Genomic DNA, 18423 nt, shown 5'->3' with positions numbered 1-18423 from the left:
TCATTTTCATGTTATTATGAACTTTATTTTGAAAAATTACGGCTAACATAGCTCAATTCGCTTTGAGTAAAATAAAGAGATGTCTACTCGATTCAGCATTTTCTGATTAAGTCTGTTTCTAAGCTGTAAACTACTGCATTACTGGGTGTAATACCTAGCTGTCCTGTGCTTTCATGTGACTTTTTAATTTTGTATCGTTATTGGGGCTTTTGACGGCTCAATAAAAACCCCAATAGTTGGTGAGGTTGATCATCCCACAACCCACACGATAGAAGAGGTACAATACAAGATTTTTTAACTTTGAACGACTCAATTACATTACTAGGGAGTTAAAATGTCCACATCGAAGCAATTCATCTAAGAAAGCAATATTGCAATTTGACATTTGCACATACAAAAGTAAGTGTGCAATGCAAACGAATGTCAAATAGCAATACTGCTTTCTTAGATGAATTGATGGATAAAAATAAAATTGCTATTCAAAATTCTAGTTTCATTAAATTCAATTCATCTTTTTTGGGGTTATGTATACGTTTTTACAATAAAATACCAGATAATATTTTAAATTTCTCAGAAAATAAATTTAAAGCTCATGTGAAGCTTACTTTATGTAAAAAAGCTTCTTATAAGATGACTGACTACCTAAATGATAAAAATGTCTGGTATGAAAAATGTCTGGTGTTGAATGTGTTCCTCTAGTTATTAAATAACTTGTAATGTATACCCTCATTGGTTTTTAAAAGATGTGTTGCTGTTGCAGTTTCTTGTTATTTCTTATCCTCAGCCATAATACCTTGCGAAATGACGTAAATTCAAAAATGTTACATTGACCTTCAACAAGTTTATCCATGATAATTACGTTAAATAACTGATTTTGATTTCTGATTTCTGATTTCTGGATCTGATTGCTTCGACGTGGCCATTGTAACCCCCCAGAACTCCTCAATATTTTGTTTTATTACATCTTGGGAAACCAAGTATGAATGTGCTTTATTTTCAAAATATTGATAGTTTTGTCGATCCAAGGTCTCAGGTAGGATACATTTGAGTACACTCCAGGCTGCTGTGGTTCTGCGCATCCATCGCCCCAAGACACGACACCAGCCAGCTGTCCATCGTAGACCAAGGGACCACCACTGTCAAACTGAAATAAAAACCAATCAATAATTTTATTCTTCATGGCACGTATAAAATATAGGGAACAACCGCATAAAACAAGCACAGTTAACGGCCTTATTTCTAAGCAGCAATTTCTGCCAGACTGAGGGTGACAGCAGGCAAAGTAATTGATGAAATCTAAGGGAATGCAAACAATGCCTGAGAAAACTTTCAGAGCAATGTCACGCTTATCTGTAATGTTCTTAAAATATAGATAGGCTTGCTGTCTGTCATCGACACGTCAGACGCGCTTATCTACATCTCTGTATTTTCTTAATTATCTGATTAAAAGTATTAATTACATTCAAATGGGGTTTAATATTGAAGAATCCCGTAGGAGACTACGAATTCGGGGTTAACTCGGGATAACACTAAAACACGTCCGTTCTTAATAACTTGTATTTCGAAAGAGAAAGGTTATTGACGTACCTACAAAAATATAAAAAATATGGTAACAAAACTACCTTCTTTAAGGCATACATCACACCCTCACCCTTAACTAACAACACTGTGCAAAAGTTGAATATAATAATAGTAAGCTTAATCTTACAACCTGACAATCGTCTAATAAAGAAATAAATTGTTTTATACAGTTTTAAACTTAACTTAGTAAACCTAGATTAATTATATTTATAATAACAAATTTATCAATCGATTTCGAAACCGTATCTCGTAACGGATCGGAGCATATCTCTAGGTCTAAGACCAGGACGCCGAGTGGCAGCGAGCGGGACGGTCGGGTTGGAGGATTGGCCGCCATCGCTCGTCGAAGGAGCCTGCACTCGACTATCGCCCGGGTTCTCAATGTCCCCGTCTAGCGTCTCGGCTGACTCACTCTCCGAAACAGATTCTGAGAAAGATGACCATGTATGGGGCGATCTCCGTTTTAACTGATCAATATGTTTCGCTACAGGTGGACCATTCTCTCTGTTAACCAAGTAATTACGTGTCCCTAATTTTTGTTTGATGCTACCACTAACCCATTTCTCACCTCCTGTGAAATTTCGAACATGCACTTTATCCCCTTCTTTGAAATTCCTACTGACACCCCCAGCTTGAGACACCTGTCTTTCCTGTACTTCCCGCACCCTATCCTCTATTTGCCTTGTACCTCTCAATAAATCTAAACGTGTGCGTAACTGTCTACGCTGTAACAACATAGCTGGTGAGGTGCCGGTGGTGCTATGCTCCACATTTCTATACGCCATTAGGTAAGTCTGTAAGGCCACATCTACGTCACATTGATCCCTATTTGCCTTCTTAATTGCCCGCTTGCATAACTTGACTGCGCCCTCCGCTGCTCCATTTGAAGACGGATGATAGGCCGCCGAATGAGCTATTCTAATTCCATTGTTAGTCATAAAATTCGTATACTCCTGACTGGTAAAAGGAGGGCCATTGTCTGTAACAATTTCCCTAGGCAAACCAAAACGGGCAAATGTCTCTCTCAAAACTTTAATTACTGCGCCGGCTGTTGTCTTGGCCATGTGAAATGCTTCTAACCATTTTGTAGACGAATCTATGATGATGAGAAAGGTTTTCCCCATTATTGGACCTAGGAAATCTAGGTGCAACCTAGACCAAGGCTCTGTGACATGTGGCCAGGGCTGCGGCGGGGCGCGCGGGGGTGCGGGGCTCTCAGCGACGCACACGGCGCACTCGCGACACGCTGCTTCGATGTCTGCGTCGATGCCCGGCCACCACATCACACTTCGCGCCAAACTCTTCATTTTAACAATGCCTAGATGACCTACATGCAGCTCCTTTAACATTGTCTCGCGTAATGTTACTGGAATAACTAACCGGTAACCCCAAACAATACAACCCATATCATTATATAGCTCATTACGGCGGTTATAATAGGGTTTTATACTTTCCTCCTCACAACTACCGGGCCAGCCTGAGTGTATATTCAACATTACCTTTTGCAATACCTTATCTTTACGTAAATGTTCTAGTACCGTTTTCCTGGTGACTGGTAAGAAATCTTGTACAAAATTAACGTAGGTGGTCTCCCTACATTCCTTTAATGGCCGTCCTACGGGTAAACGAGACAACGCATCCGCCGAATTTTTTTTGCTGCTAACGTACTCGATGCTGTAATCATAACCCGACAATAACACTGCCCAGCGCTGCATCCGACTGGCGGCCATAACGGGAATGCCATATTTATCACCAAAAATCGCTACCAATGGCTTGTGATCTGTCCTAAGCACGAACTTCCTACCATACAAGTATTGGTGAAACTTTCTGATTCCGAAAATAATGGCGAGTGCCTCCTTTTCAATTTGCGAATACGCCCTTTCCGCAGAGTTAAGAGCGCGCGACGCGTAGGATATCGGGCGTTCGCGCTGCGGGGTGACGTGTGAGATGACCGCGCCCACGCCTACACTGCTGGCGTCCGTCGTCAGTATCAGCGGCAGCTCCGGGGAGTAGTGGGCCAACACTTCGCTTGACACCAACATCTCTTTCACCTTATTGAAAGCGCGATCACAATCCTCATCCCATATATACTTGGACTCTTTGCGTAGCAGTTTATACAAAGGAGATAACACTGTACTGATATTGGAAACAAACTTCGCATAGTACATAACTAAACCTAGAAAAGAGCGCAGCTCTGATACATTTTGCGGCACTGGAACTTTTAAAATAGCTTCCATTTTCTCAGGTGTAGTATGAACTCCGTCCCTATCTATTACAAAACCCAAATACGTCACAGAGTCGGTAAAGAATGAGCATTTATCTTTTCTTATTTTTAAGCCATACTGAGCTAACCTATTGAAAACCTCGTGCAAAGTTTCTATATGTTCTTGGTCGTTTCGTCCAGTAATAATAAGGTCATCTAAGAACACCCCCACGCGGGGCATGTCAGCAAATAACTGCTCGAGCTTCCGTTGAAAAATTCCGGGACTTGATGCCAAGCCAAAAATTAGCCTATTATATTTAAACAATCCCCGATGAGTATTGATCACCGTGTATTGTTTCGATTTCTCATCCAACTCGAACTGGGAATAAGCCTGAGACAAATCTATCTTAGTAAATTTGTCTCCCCCATGTAACTTCGTTAACAGATCCTCGACCCGCGGTAACGGAAAACGGTCCACCTCTAATACTTTATTGAGAGTAATTTTGAAATCGCCACATACCCGAATATTGCCATCTTTCTTCATTACCGGTACAATAGGAGTCGCCCAGTCTGAAGTATTAACAGGTGTAATGACTCCATCGTTGACCAACGAGTCGAGTGCTCGCTCCACCGGCTCGCGCAGAGCATACGCCAGCGGGCGTGCGCGCATGAACACGGGTCGCGCACCCTCGCGCACCTGGAACCCGACCGTGCCGCCCGTGTACCGCCCCAAACCCTCCGAGAACACTTCACAGTATCTGGAACTGAATTTTTCTAAATTGAATACACAATCGAATCTAACAATGTTATTACAATTGGTTTGTAAAATATCTATACACAACTCATTTAACCAATGCCTACCTAGCAAATTAACATTTCCTCTATTTACAATGTACAAATTCAATGTTCTAATTCTGTTGCCATACCTAACCTCTGCTGTCAACATTCCGACCGGTTCAACACGTTCACCGGTATAGTAACGTAAAGATAAGTCACTTTTTGTTATCGGGCACTGAGGAAAATATCTTTTATAACAATCATAGCTTATGCACGACACCGCACTCCCCGTGTCTATCTCCATTTCTAAATTCACTTTATTGATGCAAACGTTCACTTTATACGGTTCATTATTTTTCATTTTACGTGTTTGTAAACAAAAAATATTTACCTCGTCGCTCCCTCCGTCTGAGTCGTCCTTCAAAACCTCCTCCATCATATTATATAGTGTGGTCTTGGCTCGGAAGTTAGGACACACCCGCTTTAAATGGCCGCGTCGATTGCATACACGACAAACATAATCAGTAAACTGACATGAACTGGAATTATGTCGTCCTCCACACGCTTCACAAGTGCCCTGGCCTCTCATCATGTCATTTGCTTCGCGGTTGCCTGTTGGCCACGTTGAACTACCAGCTCGGTTTCTATTGTTGTTGTTTACTCCAGCGCCGATCGCTGCCGGGTTCGCGCCGCGCACTATGCGACCGCTCGGCCGGCCACTATAGCTGGCCGCGCCGCCGCTCCCGCCTCTGCTGCGCTGCGACTCCCCGCGCCGCCCGTTATCTTTCACTGATAACACCTTATGCACAGCTGACTCGTTTGCCGGGGTAAATTGTTCGCATCTCTTTGTACGATTTTCTACGATTGCTGCATTCGCCTCGGCGGCTTCCATGCTGATAGCTAATTTATATGCTCTTTCGAACCCGATGTCCTCCTCTGTGAACAGCCGCTGTCTGATGCTATCGTTTGATAAGCCGCATACGAACTGATCGCGTAAGTTTTCTGATAAACTCTGCGATGTAAATCCACAGTGTTTAGTTAATTTCTTTAACTCTGCCACGTACTCCGCAATACTTTCGTCCCTTCGTTGTGAACGTTGCCGAAAAATATAACGTTGTGCTAAAATACTGGGCTTGGGTTGTATATGACCTTTCATTATTGACACAAGGTCACTGTAAGTCTTGCTCGATGGTTTAGCTGGGGTGCACAGATTCACAAGTAGCTCATAAGCTTCACTGCCAATAACTGTAATCAAGGTTGCTACTTTCAACGCCTCCTTAACATCGTTGACCACAAAATACTGCTCCAAACGATCAATGTATGAGTCCCAACTGTCCTTGGCAAGGTCAAACGTTTCTAATTTGCCAATTGACATATTCCATAAAATAATTTAACCTTTATCACAAAAACAACACTCGTGAGCACTAAATCCTCGTCGCCACTGAAGAATCCCGTAGGAGACTACGAATTCGGGGTTAACTCGGGATAACACTAAAACACGTCCGTTCTTAATAACTTGTATTTCGAAAGAGAAAGGTTATTGACGTACCTACAAAAATATAAAAAATATGGTAACAAAACTACCTTCTTTAAGGCATACATCACAAATATCATCAGTATTGGAGGCGGGATGGTAAAATACAAAAAAAAAACCAAAGATAATAATGTAATTATACTAATAACCCCAGTTCAGTACAATAAACGATTCATTGGCCCCGATTCCTGCAGACACCTCCTAATTTTATTTTAAGTTATACCCGTCATTATCTTATCCACCGAAAAGGAAAGGGACGGATGATTGTCAACAAGTAAATTTTAAAACGAATGAATAACCCCGGCGAATAAAATAGGCATCTCGCTGGTATGCAATCTGTTTGACGTGCTTTTTAGGTACTTAGTTCTATCGGGTTATTGGCCGATGTAAAATTTTTAGACGGTTGTTTTAGATTTCTGCTTAAAATTGACGTATATTCCATAAATTTTATGCCTGTCGATTACCTGTCCCTTTCTTTTTCAACGGATAAGAAAGTGACAGCTATAACTTAAAATAAAATTAGATGGCGACTGCAGGAATTAGCACAAATATTTGAATATAAATTAACTTTTACACTAATTTTAATAAACTGCGAGAGGTGAGGTGAAACTGTATGTACCTTAACCGGTAGGCCATTAGAGCGACAACAGAGCTTGCGTGGTTTTCACCATCTTCTATGGTGTGGGTTGTGAATTCTATTACTTACCTCACCAACCCTGGTGTGAGGGTTACTATACCGCCAAAGGCCCCTGACATGACTCATGTTTCGAATATATACTTTCATCAATAGGTAGCTACCGGAATTAACGTTTTAACGTGCCTTCCGAAGCATGGATCATCTTACCTTCAGACCATCAGGTGACCAGCCTGTAATGTTTTCGTGATATGTCCCCACCGGAATTCGAATCCGGGACCTCCGGTTTGTGTGCCCAGCGCTCAACCACTGGACCACGGAAGTCGTTATTACAATAAAACAACGGTATGTATGTTATTTCTTACCTTGCAAGAGTCTTTGCCACCGTTAGGCAACCCTGCACAAAGCATAGAAGGTGATATCATCCCAGAGTACATATCGTTGCAATGTTTCTGACTTATAATTGGTACGGCCACCCTCTGTAGTATCGTGGTGGGTTCATAAGGAAAATATTCCTCACCCTGAAAAAACTTTCATGATTTTTAATGTATCAAAAAATATACTATTTTAAATGTATCATTTATTATTTTTAATGTATCATTTATCATTTTTATTGTATCATTTATTATTTTTAATGTATCATTCATTATTTTTAATAAAATAATATTTTGCATGCCACAGTGGTTTTGTCGCAACGACCACGGGTCATCGACCTTTCATTTACAATGATAATTACATTGCTGTTAGGTATATTCCGTCTTTTTTATTTTGAGTTTAATTTGTTGTAACCTAGCAGGTTCAATGATGAGTGCTTTTATGACCGGACCATCTCTATCTACATCATCTCCCTAGCATTATCCCGTTTTCCACAGGGTCCGCTTACCTAACCTGAAGATTTGACAGGTCCAGATTTCTACAGAAGCGACTGCCTGTCTCCTTCCAACCCGCGAACGGAAAACCTGCCCAATACAGGTTAGGTGACATACCTCCGAAAATGAATTTTTCGGGAATGTGGGTTTCCTCACGGTATTTTTCTTCACCGCTGAACACGAGATAATCATTTATGATCCAAACATGAATTGGAAAACAAATTCGACAATCATTGGTTTAGGCCTGTGCTGGATTCGAACCGGCGACCTCAAAGTGAGAGGCAAGCGTTCTACCAACTAGGCTACCACGTGTGATGTGCTAATTCAAATTCAAAAATATTATCTTTATTCAATAGGTAACATAGTTACACTTTGAATCGTCAATTTTACATAACGAACGTCTCATCCGCCTAAAACTACTGCAGCTTCTCACAACCTGTATAGCCGGGGAAAAGAAGCTGCAAGAAAAACCTCGGCACAGGCATGGTAATCTAACCTAACCTCTTGTATTGGGCTGGTTTGGCCTTCGCGGGTTGCGGGGAAGGTCAGACAGGGTTTCCCTTAGCACGGATGAGTGCTATAAAAATAAAATTATTTTAGTTTGCTATACCGTAAGACCCCATCCGGTTACAATAGTCTCTTCTCCCTCTTGAATTTCAGTATAGTCATTAATCATAGGAATGGCTTTTACATCGTCACTGAACTGCAGAGGTATGGAGAGCCACACCACTGCAATGTCGTTTTCTATAAGATGGTACTTGTTGTAACGACCGTGTAAAATGATAGCTCCAACCGGGTAAAGTTGTCCACCCGTGTTAACTAATGAAGAACCAACTCGAACTTCAAAGTTTATGAGGTTGTCGCTGAAATAAAATATTTTTTTAGAAGAAAATACAGGTAGCGGACCATGACATAATTTTGTACCTAACTACTTAATTTTATAATATTAACACACACACATACATACATAAACTCACGCCTGTTTCCCACCGGGGTAAGCAGAGACTATAGAATTCCATTTGCTTCGATCCTGACACACTTCTCTTGCGTCCTCCACATTCATCAATCGCTTCATACACGCACGCCGGTTCAGAGTAGATCGTAGTAAACCTTTTCTAAGGACATCTCCAATAATAATAATAATATTTAGTTAGATAATATCTTATAATGAGGCACCTCGTATCGTTTCTTTTATATTGTCGTGCTCTTGCACGGCGTCACATGTACCTTCTTACTATGTTCCACCTTAATTTATGTTTGTTGTCACATAATTTGTGCAATAAAATTTTGCATTAAATAAATATGAATATGAACAAGAAGAGCTTCATCATTAATTTAAGAGCCACGCTCTTGTCGGTGTAGCTTTCTCCATTCTTGTCTATCAAAGGGTTTTAGCCCAGAGGTCACCCCCGACACTTCATGCAAAAAACTTCGATCTACACAGATACTACACATTAACGTTATCGTACACGCGCATCTGTGTGTGTGACGTTTGACGCCCATGCGATTGAAGACAGCAGTAAGTCCGAGGGGGTGAGGTAAACCTTGCTCAGCCGCTGGTGGGAGCGAAGAGTTGCCGTTTTATATGTAGCATTCCTTATTCTATGCCCAGAAATCGACGGGCATTTTAGCATTATGTGCAGCCCAGTAAAATCATCGGTATGCATATAAGTACTTACATTATTTTAAGTTTACGCGGTTATTATCATAATTAAAGCACATAATAAGGGGTTCTTACCGCGCTTAAATGGGGATATGAGACTCCCGATATTTCGACACTGTTGCAAGTGCCATGATCACGGGATGACTGATGAGATTGGAGTGGAGTAGGTAGAAACCCAAAACGCGGTAAGAACCCGTTATTATGTGCTTTAAGTACTTACAGTTGATAAAGTATATCACTTTGTTGTTCGTACGTCATCTGCAGTTCCTTGAATCTGAAAAAAAAATGAACTTCTGAATCGCGGAGCTCTGTGTGGAAGCTGACCCGTGTGCATAGTGAATAAATTCGTTTCTCCTCGGGCTCATTGAGTTTCCTTGCAAACCTGAATCCCACTTCCGTAACATTCTACTTACTGATCAAAGCAGTGAGCAGCGGTGATAATAATGTCTTTGGCAACAATAGTGCCTCCACAGTAATGCTCTCCATCATACACGAGAGATGCTTGGTAAGGTGCTTCACTGATATCAATGGTATGTCCACCAATTATATTTGCTTTCACTGTGCAACAAAATATTTAATCATTAGGAGAGAGAAAAGATTCAAATGAATAATATGAATTTTAATGTTATTTATTTTAATTTTAAATAAATAGTCGTTATATGAGCCATATCAGGGGCATTGAACGGCCCAATAATAACACTGACACCAGGGTTGATGAGGTTGGTAATCCACTGCACAAAAAAGACGAAAAATTATTATATTTTTTTATTGTTGCTTTTAATACGTGAGGTGTATTTAAGAATTAGTTTCGATGTTCATTTTAAAATTAAAACCTGGATCCAGAGGTGCTTCAAGAATGTATGCTTCTGTCAGATTGGCAATGGCTTCATCGATCCAAGGTCTTAAATTTGAGACATTTGCGTAGACTCCAGGTAATTCAGGCCTGGCACATCCTATGCCCCAAGACACAATACCAGCGAGTTTTCCATCGTAGACTAAGGGTCCACCGCTATCTCCCTGACAATTAAAAGTAACCATAATAATTATAGTTTGCCAAAGCAAATTTTCAGTTTTCATTGTTTTATCGTTAAATGCCCTCGGTGACGGAAAATTCCACTTGATATTAACTCAGAATCATGGTCTCATCCCCCTGAGTATTCGTTATGATGTCTACTAACACCCTGTATTTTGGCATGAGACCTAGTTTGGTTAGGACATTGCAGGCTGATCACCTGATTGTCCAGAAGTAAGACGATCTGTTTTTCGGAAGTCACGTGAAGCCATTGGTCCCGGTTACTACTTAACGATGTTAGTACGTAGTTGTTACTTGAGTCACGTCAGGGGCCTTTGGCGGCTCAATAGTAACTTTTACACCAAGGTTGATGAGGTTGATTATCCACCTCAGAACCCACACGATAGAAGAAGAATCTCACATTACATAAACATAACATAACATAAATAGCCTATATACGTCCTACTGCTGGGCACAGGCCTCCCCTCAATCAACCGGAGGGGGTATGGAGCATACTCCACCACGCTGCTCCACTGCGGGTTGGTGGAGGTGTTTTTACGGCTAATAGCCGGGACTAACGGTTTAACGTGCCCTCCGAAGTACGGAATCATCTTACTTTTTCGGACAATCAGGTGATTCAAGCCTGAAAAGTCCTTACCAAACAAAGGACAGTCTCACAAAGTGATTTCGACAATGTCCCCATCGGGAATCGAACCCGGACCTCCAGATCGTGAGCCTAACGCTCTTACCACTAGACCACGGAGGCTGTTATCTCACATTAGTTAGTCAGTATCTGTAAGACGTCTAATCATCTCTTACCTGGCAGGCGTCTTTGCCTCCTTCAGAATACCCGGCGCAAAGCATTGAAATTTTAATTGTCTTATTAACATAGCCTTTTTGACATTGCTCCTGACTAACAATGGGGACCTGCACCATTTGCAGTTTCGTTGCCATTTTTCCATATTCCTAGAAAGAAATATAGCTTTAGAATTTCAACACGGATGGATATACAACGTTCGAGTACTGCGGGGCGGAAGGCAAGAAGGAAACCACTGCCCCATTTTTCCCTAAAAAAGTAGCATGGAAAATGTTGACCGACAAGAGCGTGGCTCTTAAATTGATGATGATGATACAACGTTAGTGACATCGTAAAGAAAACTTTAAGGGATGCTTCAGACCATGGTTCTGAGTTGATATCAAGTGGTATTTTTCATCGCTAAAGTATAGATGATGATGATGATCTCTCCGACCGATTTCGGCCATGGCGACCACTTCGACTCCTAGTCGGCACGAAGCTGATGCGCCCGAAGATGGCTTATGTAGCCTAACTTTACAGTGAACTCCCGCGCACAGTGAGGGCACGTGAGCACACCGTTTTGGTAATTATAATGAATAGCGGCAGAGGGACGGGCCTTCAACTCACGTTTAGCGTCGAGGTCTGCCGTGCGCTGTTGCTCGATCTCGTGTACTCGCCTCATCACCAGCCTGCGCCATTCTGGGCGCTGTGCTGCCAAACCCTCCCATTGAGAAGGCTCAATGTTGCATCTTTTCATATGCCGCTTCAGAACATCTTTATACCTGAGGAGTTGTCCGCCATGTTTTCGCTTGTGGAGGATGCTCTGCATGTGATGGCGGTGTGCGCGCGGGTCGAAGCGGAAAGACAACAATTTCTAATACGATTCCTGAATATTAATATCGAAGATATTGGTTTGTATAATAGTATCTTGGCTTACCCATTGTTGGACAAGGCTAAGGTGCTATATAAATATGTAAAATTGTTTTTACGTAAGCGATAATCTCTAGGTTAGTCCGATGGGGGTGGCGTAGTCAATGTTTGACAAAACCCTCTTTATTAAATAAAGATTTAAAAAAAGAGTACAGAACTGAAAATAATAAAAAAAAAACACTTAAATATTCATAAATTTTGCGACAGGAAATTCTACTTGATATTAACTCAGAATAATGAGTTGAATCATCCCCCTCAGTATTCGTTACGATGTCACTTACACCCTGTTTATCTTAATGCCTGTTGCAGACTAGTAGCTCAACTAAGTTAGTTTAGTTTAACTCACAAAGTGGACATAGTTTCCCATAGTGTTTGATCTGGCCAAGTCCTAGTGGTTAATGGCATATGCGTAAAATCTACGATAAATTAAGTAAAATGTATGTATGTATATTTTAAGTTAATACTAGATTTGTTTCTACATAGTATCATTATGTTTTGATGTAGATCGTTTTGAGTTATATTGCATTATTTACTTATACCTGTATTGCATCGTCCCCGACCCCAATATGTAGCAAGTTCTTTCACCCTAAGGTTGCCTGGAAGAAATTGCTATTTAGCAAAAAGGCCGCCGATTGCGCTTCTCTTGTCACTTTTGTGATTGTTTCTAGTGTTGTCTCCATGTGTGCAATAAAGCGTTATTGTATTCTATGTTTTTGTAAGTCACAGTGCTTGCATAGTTATGCAGACTGCAAACTATGACAGTCTGTGTCAACTGTGCCACATTCACACACACACATATAAACAGCCTATATACGTCCCACTCCTGGGCACAGGCCTCCCCTCAATCAACCGGAGAGGGTATGGAGCATACTCCACCACGCTGCTCCTATGCGGGTTGGTGGAGGTTTTTTTTACGGTAATAGCCGAGACCCACCGCTTAACGTGCCCTCCGAAGCACGGAACCATCTTATTTTTCGGACAATCAGGTGATTCAAGCCTGAAAAATTCTTACCAAATAAAGGACAGTCTCACAAAGTCATTTCGACAATGTTAAAATAATTACTACTTGGGATTTCTGAAAGTCATTTTACTGTCTTAGTAACATTCCTCATTGTGGTAACCGTGTTGTTTCGTAAGTACCGTATTCCAAATGTGTTTGAGAAAATTGCTAATAACTCTCTGGTGCAAGTCAGCTATCGCGGGATGGAACTGGTACTCCCCGTTTGAAAAGCAAATCAGTGAATAACAGAATCACAGTGACTTAGCGGCCTCCGTGGTCCAGTGGTTGAGCAATGAGCAACTCACGATCCGGAGGCTCCGGGTTCGAATCCCAGTGGGCAAATATCCCCTAGTTTGGTTAAGACCTTACAGGCTGATCACCTGATTGTCGGAAAGTAAGCCTATCCGTGTTTCGGAAGTCACGTTAAGCCGTTGGTCCCGGTTGCTACTTACTGATGTAAGTATGTACTCGTTATATGAGTCATGTCAAGGGACTTCGACGACTCAATAGTAAACCTGACACCAGGGTTGATGAGTTTGGTAATTTACCTCACAACTCACACGAGAGAAGCAGAAGAAGAAATTATTAGTATGTGTTGTGTTAATTTATTTTATTATTATTATTTTTTAGTTATGTTCGTATCATTATAATAATAATAATATGTTTATTACACCAGTCCGTGCTCCAATGCATTAACTTCTTTCACCCTAAGGTTTCCTGGCAGAAATTGCTGTTTAGCAATAAGGCTGCTTATGTTTTTATTCATATGTTTATGTCCTTGTGCAGTAAAGTATTACTGATAGATTGAAGAAGTGATTTAATAAATACATAATAACATAAATAGCCTAAATACGTCCCACTGCTGGGTACAGGCCTCCTCTCAATCAACCGGAGAGGGTATGGAGCATACTCCACCACGCTGCTCCACTGCGGGTTGGTGGAGGAACTTAATAAATAATGATAAATAACTTTATATGGCTAATCATTTACCTTAAGACGCCCCCATCCTGTTACATTTGTTTGCTCTCCTTCGGGAATTTCAACATCTTTATTGATCATAGGAATGGCGCTAACATTTTCATTGAATTTCAATGGTTTGGTGAGTTTCAGCACCGCAACATCGCTGCCTGAACCGTCATGCCAGGCTATTTTGCTTATCTGGTGCAGTTCCCCTCCTTCATTGCGTATGGAGGAACCGACTCGGATTCGTAATTCTTCCTGCTTGAATCTACGAAAAATGTACACACATACATACATACATAAACAGCCTATATACGTCCCATTGTCACAGGCCTCCCCTCAATCAATACGGCACAGGCCTCCCCTTAATCAACCGGAGGGGGTATGGAGCATACTCCACAACGCTGCTCCACTGCGGATTGGTGGAGGTGTTTTTACGGCTAATAGCCGGGACCAACGGCTTAACGTGCCCTCCGAAGCACGGAATCATCTTACTTTTTCGGATAATCAGGTGATTCAAGCCTGAAAAGTCCTTACCAAACAAAGGACAGTCTCACAAATTGATTTCGACAATGTCCCCATCGGGAATCGAACCCGGACCTCCAGATCGTGAGCCTAACGCTCTAACCACTAGACCACGGAGGCTGTTAAAAAATTAACCATAATGACTACACCTCGGACATTCTGTCCAAGAAACTTATCCTTTCGCGGACAACACAGGTGCAGTGTTTACCGCCTTATCCCATGTGTGCGAGCGAGACAAATAGAGCGCGCGCGCTCCCTTACCCCTTAAGGGCTTGCGACTTGAAAATTCTAAAGCAACCCACAACAGGGGGTGAGGCAAATAAGCTGTAACAGTGCGGGGAGGGAAGTGTCCCTTTTGTAAGTAGTAATTATTCTATGGTAATACAACATAATAGGGCTCTCACATGGAACGAAAAAAGCTCAGTACTGTTGTCTTCAACTTTGTTCCGGGTGAGAGCCCTCAGCGGTCCCCATTTGTCCGGCCATGTAGACAGTGCCATTTGCGACAAATTTAGAATAAGTCACATAAAAAGGAAACATTATTTTATATTTATTTTATATAGTATTTTAGTGAAATCGTAACGAAAAATTTGAGGGATGATTCAGGCCATGATTCTGATTCTGAGTTAATATCAAGTGGAAAAGTATGAAACCGAAAACAATTAAAAAAAATACAAAAAAAATCATGAATTTTGCTCCGGAAAGTTCCACTTGATATTTACTCAGAATCATGGACTGAATCATCCCCCTCAGTATTCTTTACGATGTCACTAACACCCACACCTACTTGTATGTCTATCTGTACGGGGTGTTAGCCGCAAAAGTATAGATTTAAAAATATTAAAAAAAAAAACTAAAAAAAGTAATGAATTTTGTTACGGAAAGTTCCACTCGATATTAACTCAGAATCATGGACTGAATCATCCCCCTCAGTATTCTTTACGATGTCACTTACACCCACACCTACTTGTATGTCTATCTGTACGGGGTGTTAGCCGCAAAAGTATAGAATTAAAAATATTAAAAAAAACTAAAAAAGTAATGAATTTTGTTACGGAAAGTTCCACTCGATATTAACTCAGAATCATGGACTGAATCATCCCCCTTAGTATTCGTTACGATGTCACTAACACCCTGTGTACTTATTATAATTATGTTATATTTTTATTAGCTGAACCGAAGAGGCATCATCGCCTCGGTGACTATATTAAAGTAAGTGTGGGGTATGTTTGTTCTATTATGGGGTAATCTATATCTCCTGATAATTCATTTCTGACTGAATTACTCTGCTTACTTCCTTAGTGAATATGGGCGCAAGTTGATATTGAAATTTATTTTCTGTGGGTGCATGTAGTAGTAATGGCTTATGGTGACCAACACCAGGCATAATTTTCTTAATTTTTGTTTGTTTCCTACTTAGATCATAATATACATTATCGAAGGATTTTCTATGTATAATTGTAAACTAAGTGATACCTACACGTTTCATATGTAACCCGGGGTAATCTATAATTGGCTTTCTTGTTACTTAAAATATTATATCACTACTATGTATACTATATAAGCTGTTGATACAATAAATAAATAAATAAACCGTTTGTCTTACTTATGTCAGTCTTAGACTAACATCTTATTAAATAATGTAGTAAGTACTAATAGTTAGTACTAAATAGTTACATTATACTAACGTAAGACAGACACACGTTTCAGATAATAAAAATATAACAAAATTATAATAAGTACACAGAGTGTTAGTGACATCGTAACGAATACTAAGAGGGAAGATTCAGTCCACGATTCTGAGTTAATATCAAGTGGAATTTTCCGTAGCAAAATTCATGTTTTTTTTTAGTTTCTGTGTACAATAAACTATTAAATAATAATAATAATATTTAAAAAGTATACTTACTTCTTGACACAGTGCCTAGCGGTTACAATAAAGTCCTTAGATACAATAGTACCTCCACAAATGTGCCCGTTTTTAAACTCGAGAGATATTTGGTAAGGTGCTTGGCTGATATCAATATCGTAACCACCTACTATTTGTATATCTTTCGGCGAAGTGTGCGCTGTAGACAAAATTGATAAAGTAAGTAATAGTAAGTACAAACACCTCCATCAACCCGCAGTGGAGCAGCGTGGTGGTATAGGGAGGCCTGTACCCAGCAGTGGGACGTATTATGTTTATATCCATCATCATCAATTTAAGAGCCTCGCTCTTGTCGGTGCAACATTTCCATGCTACTTTTTTAGGGAAAAATAGGGCAGTGATTTCCCTCTTGCCTTCCGCCCCGCAATACTCTGTCTGACGCAAGTGGGATGGCGTCTAGAGTAGTCTATTACAAAGCCATACTAGGACTCCTGTCCTCCGCCTCTGAATAGTACTGACAGTTACTGCTGCCCTCTGTCAGGTTCCAGGTTACAGTCCCTGTGACTTGCCGCTTCCGTCCTGCATTTCCGTACCGATGGCTCCCATCTTCGCGTCTGCAACCGTTGAGATCTTCACCCGTATCCCTGGGCTAGGGTTCTACGTTATACTCCGTAGGTCCGGGTCCGGGTCGTTTATATTATGTTATGTAAATAGCTAAACGACGACCTCTATGGTCCAGTGGTTGAGCGATGTGCTCACGATCCGGAGGTCCCGGATTCGAATCCCGGTGGAGACAAATCACAAAAATCACTTTCTGATCCCTAGTTTGGTTAGGAAATTACAGGCTAATCACCTGATTGTCAAAAAGTAAGATGATCCGTGCTTCGAAAGGCACGTTAAGCTGTTGGTCCCGGTAACTACTTACTTACTGATGTAAGTAGGTACATATTCGCTACATGAGTCATATCAGGGGCCTATGGCGGCTCAATAATAACCCTGACACCAGGGTTGATGGGGTTGGTAATCTACCTCATAACCCACACTGTAGAAGAAGAATAAGTAGGTACCTGTTTTTTGTACACACACAGACACCATAATATATACGCCTCCTTGGATTATTATATGGATTATTATTAATATTTAATGGATTATTTTTAAGTAAAAAAAAACATAAACTAACGCTTAACCATTACACCACAGAGGCTGTGTGCTTTATTAAGTAAGTATATACAGAGTGTGGGCCGGGATACTTGGAAAGACATGGGGGAGGCCTTTGCCCAACTGGGATCACACAGGCTAATAATAATAATACAGGGTGTTAATGACATCGTAACGAAAACTTTAAGGGATGATTCAGGCCATGACTCTGAGTTGATATCAAGTGGAATTTCTTGCCGGAAAAATTCATGAAGATTTTTGTGTATTTTTTAATTCAGATATCAATTCAGAATTATGGCCTGCATCATCCCCCTTAGTATTCGTCACGATGTCACTCAAACCCTGTATGTATTTACCTGAAGACCAAATGGGTTGCGTGATCGCCAAAAGAGCCAGGATGCTTATTTGAATGCCTTTCATCGTTGTAACTTTGTGCTCCAAATGGTATGAAATAGTACGTACTTTACTTATAAATACTAGTGCTTATGATATATTATTATGTCTGAGAAATACCTTCTACAGTAATAAATAAATTGGAATTTATTAGCTTGGTGTTAATAAATCACTCAATATATCAATAAAATTAGACATAAAAATGCGCAAACGCAAATGCATGTTCCACTCAATTGAAACATAAAAACTTTAATAGACTCTAAAATATACTGCTGAGCACATTCCTAGGCCATACTTTACCACGCTGCTCCAGTGCGGGAGATGTTTTAGGGCTGATAGCTACATCTTCGTGTGTGTTGAGGTCGATAACCGACCTCATCAACGCTAGTGTCGGAGTTATTAGGATGATCAAAACCACTAGTACTTACACTCAAATTAATATATAACATAAACAGCTTATATACGTCCCGAAATATGAAGCATACTCCACCACGATTCTCCACCGCGGGTTGGTGGAG

General features: G+C 40.7%; 1 protein-coding gene across 2 annotated transcripts; it reads right to left on the bottom strand.

Annotated features, from left to right (window-relative positions):
* Positions 1 to 3: 3 nt before the first annotated feature.
* On the bottom strand, positions 4 to 18026 carry LOC126377350 (vitellin-degrading protease-like). Of its 2 annotated transcripts, none has more exons than XM_050025067.1 (10): positions 17869 to 18026; positions 16394 to 16553; positions 13990 to 14227; positions 11093 to 11239; positions 10095 to 10278; positions 9675 to 9819; positions 9482 to 9535; positions 8209 to 8461; positions 7095 to 7250; positions 4 to 1144 (listed from the first exon to the last, which is right to left on the bottom strand). In XM_050025067.1, the coding sequence occupies exons 1-10, from the start codon at positions 17930 to 17932 to the stop codon at positions 959 to 961; spliced, it is 1587 nt and encodes a 528-aa protein (XP_049881024.1). In that variant the 5' UTR covers positions 17933 to 18026; the 3' UTR covers positions 4 to 958. The 2 variants fall into 2 exon arrangements, with proteins under 2 accessions (XP_049881024.1, XP_049881025.1); XM_050025068.1 differs by lacking the exon at positions 4 to 1144 and adding an exon at positions 4399 to 4548.
* Positions 18027 to 18423: the final 397 nt, after the last annotated feature.

Source organism: Pectinophora gossypiella, chromosome 23 (assembly GCF_024362695.1).
Source record: "Pectinophora gossypiella chromosome 23, ilPecGoss1.1, whole genome shotgun sequence".
Classification (NCBI taxonomy): Eukaryota; Metazoa; Arthropoda; class Insecta; order Lepidoptera; family Gelechiidae; genus Pectinophora; species Pectinophora gossypiella.
Note: the sequence above shows the minus strand (reverse complement) of the source record. Positions and strands in the feature narration are given on the sequence as shown.

Excerpts from the sequence above, each read along its gene's own strand:
- LOC126377350 (XM_050025067.1), bottom strand. The coding sequence starts at position 17,932 with ATGAAAGGCATTCAAATAAGCATCCTGGCTCTTTTGGCGATCACGCAA. Across the intron at positions 9,820-10,094 it reads TGAAGCACCTCTGGATCCAG|TGAAAGCAAATATAATTGGT; the intron begins GTTTTAATTTTA and ends TTTGTTGCACAG. Across the intron at positions 1,145-7,094 it reads GTGGCAAAGACTCTTGCAAG|TTTGACAGTGGTGGTCCCTT; the intron begins GTAAGAAATAAC and ends TTTTTATTTCAG.